We start from the raw sequence: 7785 nt of genomic DNA on the forward strand, positions 1-7785 counted from the left end.
ATAATAATAATACTAAAATAAGCAATCTACTTTTTCGTACAAAATATAATATCTTTCAGATAGAGCCCAAAACCCCACTAAGCAAACTAAACCAAGCTAACTGCAAGTCTGCAATGAATTGGGGCTTTTGATAATCGAGAATACAATGCAAAGGAACATTTCCCTCGTGTGACTCGAAATTTATTTTCAACGGCATTAATTTATGATTTCATAGTATGATTATTTTTGTTTTGGAGGATCCGATAGTAATGGCGTCCGTGGAGGCCATCACGTGACTTTGTTTCCCCATCACGTGGTTTTGCTAGCATGTTGTTTTCTTCGCTCACTCAAAGGTAATAATTGAAAAGTGGAGATATTAGCAAAAAATTAATTAAAAAACAAAATATAGAAGAAAAAAGTGATGTCCTCTTTAATTAATTCAAAATTCGTAATACAAATATCGTGAATCGTAACATCAAGTAAACATTAAGCTACCTAAATATCCCTATGTAAATTCTTATCCATATGGTTTTGCCAAGGGCGTGAATTACGTAAATGCTTTCTTTACTGAAAGACCATTGAAATTGAAAAGGCAGAGAATAAGATATTAAACAAAAAAAACAAAAAAAAGTCAAGTCCTTTTATTTTATCCAAATTTGTAATACAATACTATAAACTGTAACATCAAGTAAAAATTAAGATACGTAGATATAGGGTAACAAAAACAATTACAAAAAAAAAAAAACATTTTTTTTTTGTTTGTTGTTGTAGAAATTGTGATCCAATTTCCTATCATTGTGGCTGCTGGTGAGAGGAGGCGGGGGTATTATCGGGCGGAGGCAACTGCTTGGCGGCCTCGGAGAGCGCGATGGCCGCCGCCGGAGTCATCGATTGGTACTGCGACGGCGGCGGCGTCGCATAGTAGACCTGCTGCTCGTGCGTGGGCCCCGCGTAATACGCCTGCCCCGCCGCCGCTACCATTGACGGCTGCTGCTGCTGGTGGTGCTGGTGCTGGGCCATCTGGGAGTACGTGGGCCCCGCGTAGTGCTGCTGGGCCTGCGGGTACGCTGGCGGCATTCCAGGCGAGGAGGCCGTGCTCGAGCGGTCGGAGTACGACATGACGTACACCGGCGGCGCAGAGTATTGCTGCTCCATCATGAATTGCTGTTGTTGAGCTTGGTGGGGAGGGTAGATTTGGTAATACGGTTGTTGTTGCTGTTGTTGTTGTTGTTGGTGTTGTTGCGGCGGTTGCTGCTGATGTGGCGGCGGGAGGGTGTATTGCTGGTGGTGGAGGAGGTGGTGCTGGGGCGGGAGGAGGTACCCGTCTTTGGTTTGGTGGAGGAGGTGGGCCCCGCCGCCGGGGACGACGGCCTCGTTCGTTACGTTCGGGCTCCCGGGCCCGCGAGTCTCCCTGATCTGTTGTTGCTGCGCCGGGTGGTCTTGTTGATAGTACGCGGGTTTCGAGAGCGAGCTGGCGGATGCAACGCTTCCACTCTCACTTGAATCAAACAACAAACAGCAATCAATTGTCCAAAGATCAGTAATGTTGATCCAAAGTAGTCCTCATGTTCATGTTCATGTTCTCAAGAGTTCTGTAATTTGTACTAAAATTAGCAGGGATTTTTTTTTTTTTTTTTTTATGTGACTAGTGGATCTAGAGTTGGGAAATTGAAATTGGTGGTACCTGGTGACGGAATCGGGAGAAAGCAAGGCGTAGCCGGCGTTGTTGCCGGGCTTGGGCTGCTGAAGAGGCAGCGGAGGCTTCCGGAAGGCGAGAGGCGCGCCGTGGTCCGATCTCTCGTCGTCTGACAAGACCTTCCCGGCGGGGGGAGGAGGAGGAGCAGCGACGGCGGCGGGAGCGAAAGTGATCTGAGCGAACTGCTCTTCGATGGAAGGGGGTTTCTGATCGTCGACGCGGACGCGGATCGGAGGGAGATTGGACATGGAGGGCGAGGAGGAGGAGGATCCGTAGGAGGAGTTGTTGTTCTCGACCAGAGGGGAGTCCGGGGCGGAGCAGGCGTAGTGGAGGGACTCCTGGGACTTGGCGGCGGCGGCGACGGCGGCGGCGGCGGAGGGGAGGTCGTCTTTGATGTCGGCGAGGAGGCAATTATCGACGGCGGAGTCGGAGAGGCCGCGGGGGAGGAGGCCGGAGCCGTTGAGGGCGTCGACGAACCAGGTCTCGGACTTGGCGTCGTCGAGGAGGGCGCCCATGGAGGCGGCGCTCTCGGGCTTGACGAAGAAGAGGAAGAGGCGGAGGCGCGAGGGGCGGAGAGGCGATCCGGCGGCGGTGCGGTCGTACTCGTCGACCATGTTGTCGAGGTCCTCGTCGGTGGTGACGGAGATCAGGGAATCAAGCTCCTCGCTGGGGAGCTGGTACTTGAGCGTGAAGGGACGACCGTGGAGGAGCGTCTTCGAGAGCCGAGCGCAGAGCTCGGAGAGGCTCGATCCCCTGTCAACCACCACGATCCGCGTGTCGCCGCCGACGTAGCACAGCGACTTGTCGTGCGGCCGGGGAACGATGTGCCCGCCGTAGCTGCACATCAGCCGGAGCTTCCCGCCGCCGGGGACGCCCGGGAGGGGCTCGTCCGCGGTGGTGTTGCTAGGAGGCGGCGGCGGGGGGACCCACGACTCCGCGGCGGCGCGTGTGCGGGGTGAGGAGTCTAGGTACGACTCCGGGTAGCCCAGATGGACTCCGGCGGTGGCGGCGGCGGAGGTGGGAGGGGGGTTCGCCGCGGCGGATGTGGTGTTTGGGAGGGGTGGGTCCATTTTTTTTTTTTTTTTGTTTGTTGGAGAGTTGGGGGAGATGTTGTGAAAAAAGTGGTGAAATGATTTTATATATTTGATTTCTGTTTTGATGTTTAGTGTGTATCGGTGCGTGACTGTGTGTATGTATAGCGTGATATGTAATGTTTGATTTCTTTGATGTGTAGTTTTGTGTATCGGTGTATAGTGTGATATGTACTAATGTATAAGTTTGCTTGTCTTTTTATTCCTACTTTGGATTGGACCCCTCTCTCTCTCTCTCTCTCTCTCTCTCTCTCTCTCCCATGGTTTAGTTTAGGAAGACTTTGTATATTTGATTGCTGTGACCTTTTTACGAGATAACGAGGGGTTTAATTTTAAGCCGTGCCAAACGTAAAAAGTCTCAAGTTATTCATTCAATGGAAATTTTATTTTTGTGAAGTTTTCGGCTTGATGAAATTCGAACTTTTTTTTTTCTACTCAAAAGGAGATTTTTCATTTGTAAATTTCGACCAAAAAATGTAGTTTTTATTTTTAATGAATACTTGATTTTTAATTAGTAACAAATGGTTTTTTTTTTTTAAATATAAGTATAAATATAAGCGTTGTATAAATATGGTGATGGGTGTGGTATGTGTACTTATGTGATGCCACGAAAGAGATATAGTGGCGTCAACAGTTATTTTATCATATCTTATCATTCATTATCTATTATTGTAGATTTAGGGTGGGGTTGCATGGTAGAGAGATATAATAATCACGATTATTGATGATCATCTATAGAGATATTAAATTTTTTGCAATTATAGAGATGTCATTTTTTTTTCAATTGTAGTCACTTATGTACGCAAATATATAAGCTTATTTTTCAACTCTGCCATTTTAAAGGTGCAATTTATTTGCTAATGGTAAGATTTTTTTTTAAAGAAACTAATTGTACGATTGAAACGTTTAGATTTTTTAACAATTGGCAAAATATAATTTTACTTATGATTTTTTTATAGCAAATATTTACTTATATATTGTATTCCACTTCAACGAGGATCACATTTTATAAGGCTAGTCTAGCGGTAATTGAAAATGTAACTAATTTCCTTTGAGATTCTTATAAATTCCTATATAATCACAAAGTTCGATGATAGAATAATCAACTTTAATCACCTTCTATTAGTGTTGAAAGTTGTAACTATTAGTGAGTCTGTGACAGTTGGTTTTTTATTTCTTTATACTTTGTTGCTAAAATGACAGTTGGCTTGGTGCTTGATTTACCTGTTTGGCTCCAGCTTTTATGTTTGGAAACGCTTTCTCCGTTTTGTGGAAAAAGTGTAGACACCGGTTTGACCATTGGAATACGAGCGTGCTATTTCTATTGTATTCTTTCTTTCTTTTGCCATGACTTCGTTTATGTATTTTATAATAAATAATTTCTTAAGCTCAGCTTCTTGCGTTTGTAACTTATAATCCAATGTAACCTCGTTTTACGAATTGGCCTTCATTCTTTGGGTTGTCGAGAACGGTATGCTATAACTCACGACATAAAACTTATCATTGAATTTTTGAAGTCCTTCGGTGTTGTGGCTTTAGTAAAAAGTTGGTTGCGCTCATCAATGCAAGCCTATACATTACGGCATTTGAAGTGCTTTTTAGATGCAAGCTCTCGCAAATGAGACCCATTCTCTTTTCGTCTCTTCATTATAGCGACCGAAGCCCTCTCCTAGGTTGTGCTTCATGCCGAGAGAAATGGTGAAATTCATGATATCTTCGCCAAAGAAATGAATCCGTTAGCCATTTTGAGATTCATCGATGATCGATTCCTCTTTTGTCGGGCTAGCACTCAAGAAGTGAGAAACATGTGATAGCGTGTAGAGAAGTTTGAGTTTTGGTCAAGGAAAAAAGTAAATACCTTCAAGTCGGACCTTGTGTTTTCTAAGAATTGCAACAGAGAATGTATCTCGAGTATCCGAAATTTCATCGGGATGACAACCTTGGAGAATCATTTACGATAACTTAGCATCCATCTTATTGCAAAATTTAACACTTATTTTTTGTCTTTAATTATAGTATACAAGAGAAGAAGAAAAATTAGACACCATTTTTTTAAACAATTCGAGGAGATAATTATTTCTATTTTAGTTGATTTTTTATAGGAAAAAGGCTCGAGGCCATCTATTAGAGAATGAGTATAACACCTGTAGATACAACTTTTTTCTTGATCCAAAGAACAAAAAGACTAGATCGCAGATCAACCGCTAATGCTAAAGCCAAATATAGGTAAAAGTCTAGTTTATGCATAAGAGGCATGATAAGAATAGAGCAAACATCAACCTCTTTCAAATATCCCTTTATGGATGGTGGTGAGATCTAACAAACCGTGGTCCATTAACAAGGAAGAAGATAAGTCTTCGGGTTGCATAGACAAAAGTCTAACAGAGTTCTCTGAGCGGGAAGTTGAATGACGACTAACTCGACTCCAAACCAAAACATAATACAACCCAACAAAAAGTACGAACAAAGTAATGAAAATACTAAAAAACTAAAAGTAAATAAAAGCAGTTCCAAGAACCTAAATCCTGATCTGAAGCACTCTACAATTCAAAACCAACACCAGATAGAGCATTGGAGTGGACCTCAAGATGGAAAGAGAGTGATTTTATAAGCTAAAAAAGAAAACGGTGGATAAATTGGAAGGATTTGGCGGAGCAAACTTCTATAATCACAAATAAATAGCTAAATGAAATTCTAACAGATTGAGTTTGGAAAATAAATTACATGAGAGAGTTTCAATAACTCCTTGTCAGACATCGACAAATCAAAATAAAAAATGCTCGCATTGAACTTCATAATGCCATGATAGATCGTATGTGGGAAGAGTATACTAATGTAGAAGACTAAATGATAATTTGTTTATAATTTTTTTTTTTTTTTTATCTTTGTTGACCAAATTATGTTTAATTTTTTTTTTTTGTTTTTTTTGTTGAAGATATATGTAATTAGTTTTAATTAGCGATTTCAATGTGATGTGATGTCCTCCAGTTTATAATTTATGTACCATATACATATATATATATATATATATATATATATATATATATTTAAATGTTATATAATACGTATCATTTTACAATATATATATATATATATATATATATTCATTACAAAATCATTTTAAATTTATGTAATATGCATACAAAATTATATATATATATATATATATATATATATATATATATATAAGAAGAATTTAGAATTATTAAATAACCAACATTTCAATATTTTTGTTTAAATAGCCAATTTTGATGACGTGGCAATTAAATCAAATATTTACTTCCGATTTTGCCCTTTATTTATATTATTTTCGAAATAAAAATTAATAAATGAAAAATCAATTTTTTTAGTATTTAAGATTTGATAATTTGATTACCCTCAAAATCAATTTAATTTATTTCAATTTTCTTCGCCCTCAGTTCTCTCTCTCTCAAGGTTTTAAATCCCGGGGGAACCGGACGAGAACCGGTCCGGTTCCCCCTTTTTTGAGCTCCCCGGCACCGGAACCACCAAAACCGGAAGTTTCCGGTGGTTCCGGGGGAACCGAACCGGGATCCGGGTAGGGAGCAGTGGCGGCGGATGGTCGCGCGAACCAGCGGAGGCGCGCACGCGGGGGGCCTAGCGCTCGGCGCTCGGCGCTCGGCACAGGAAAGAGGAGCTCGCGCAATCGGGGTCGAGGCGTTCGGTGCTCGCGCGGCTGGGCTCTCGGCACTCACGCAGGAGAGGAGAAGAGAGGGAGCGGCGAGAGGGAGTGAGTGGTGGTGACGGTCAGGCGCAATCGGCTTGGAGAGAGAGCGAGCAGAGGAGGGGGAGAGCGCACGAAATCTTCAGTGAGGGAAAGAGAGAGAGGCGGTGATGGAGGTCTGAATGGGGGGAGAGAGTAGGAAGCAACTAGGTTTAGTTTTTTGTTTTATGTCTTTGGCCCATGGGCCCAATTAATTTGGGTTGGTCATGAGCTCAATTGTTTTGATTTTGGGTTGATGAAAATTGCACATAACATGTAGTACGAAGTTTATTTGTAATCTTTATTCACATAGGTCCATGAGATCTCAACGCTATACCAAAACAATATGATATATTGAACTAATCTACGTACAACTTAAATCTTTTATTACAATTTTATCTTTTTTTACATAATTAAAATCTACTTCATTCCGGTCCTCCAACTTTTATCACAATTAAATCTTTTTCACATAATTATATAATCTACGTACTTTGTATGTTTTTTTTTTTATATTTCTTTTCTGAATTCTCCTCGGTAAATACAGTATTTGACGGTATTCCTCTACGGTAACGGTAAGTTAAACGGTACCGGTTTTTTTTTTTTTTTTTTTTTTTTTTTTTTTTTTTTTCTGCTTCCCCCGGTATTCCTTTACGGTACGGGGGGTTACCAGTAAATTCGAAAGCTCGGAACGGTAACGGTAACGGTATTTCGATTCTTGCTCTCTCTACGTGGTTCTTGAAATATGTTCGTGCTTGCTCTATCGGGAGATCTGTATTCAACGTTCGTTTGCTTTGATTCTCCTTGATTTAATCCTGGTTGAAAGATTTCTTTTTGTATTACCACGTTTCCGAAATTTTATTTGGCTTTCCCTCTATGTATATTTCTAATTTATTTCAAACATCCTAAACGCTTGCTTTTTTCCAGCATAGTTTGGGATTTCTATTTGGCCGATACAAAGTATATTGTGCTTGGAATATAATCTTGTGCTTGGGATTTACATTCTTTTTTATTCTCGATCGGTATTGCATATATTTGTTTAAATTAAAACTCCTGACTATATCAATGTTTTTTTTTTTTTTTTTTTTTTTTTTTTTTTTTTTTTAATTTAAGGTTTTGGATAGTATATTGCTTTATGAGATTTAGAACATATTAAATCTTTTTAGTGTTCTTAATTAAATTTAGATTATATAATTTTTTTAGCACTTTCTTGAGCCATCTCTATATGACGGCCAATTTTCATCCCCCCTACTCTTTTAATACATTTATGAATATTTTTTTTATACATCGGTATATTT

At 40.6% G+C, this 7785-nt stretch overlaps 1 protein-coding gene across 1 annotated transcript; it reads right to left on the minus strand.

Moving 5' to 3' along the window:
* Nucleotides 1-595: 595 nt before the first annotated feature.
* On the minus strand, nucleotides 596-2915 carry LOC149384069 (Octicosapeptide/Phox/Bem1p family protein). Its single transcript, XM_089629445.1, has 2 exons — nucleotides 1664-2915; nucleotides 596-1477 (listed from the first exon to the last, which is right to left on the minus strand). Exons 1-2 carry the CDS (start codon nucleotides 2743-2745, stop codon nucleotides 772-774), a joined length of 1788 nt encoding a protein of 595 aa, XP_089485571.1. The 5' UTR covers nucleotides 2746-2915; the 3' UTR covers nucleotides 596-771.
* Between the last annotated feature and the right edge of the window lie 4870 nt (nucleotides 2916-7785).

This window comes from Urtica dioica, chromosome 10 (assembly GCF_054948205.1).
Source record: "Urtica dioica subsp. dioica isolate 48M chromosome 10, U.dioica_male_clone48M_v1_H2, whole genome shotgun sequence".
NCBI lineage: Eukaryota > Viridiplantae > Streptophyta > Magnoliopsida > Rosales > Urticaceae > Urtica > Urtica dioica.

Coding starts and splice junctions, on each gene's coding strand:
- LOC149384069 (XM_089629445.1), bottom strand. CDS start 2,745: ATGGACCCACCCCTCCCAAACACCACATCCGCCGCGGCGAACCCCCCT. Junction 1,478..1,663: donor TCTCCCGATTCCGTCACCAG/GTACCACCAATT, acceptor GTTTGATTCAAG/TGAGAGTGGAAGCGTTGCAT.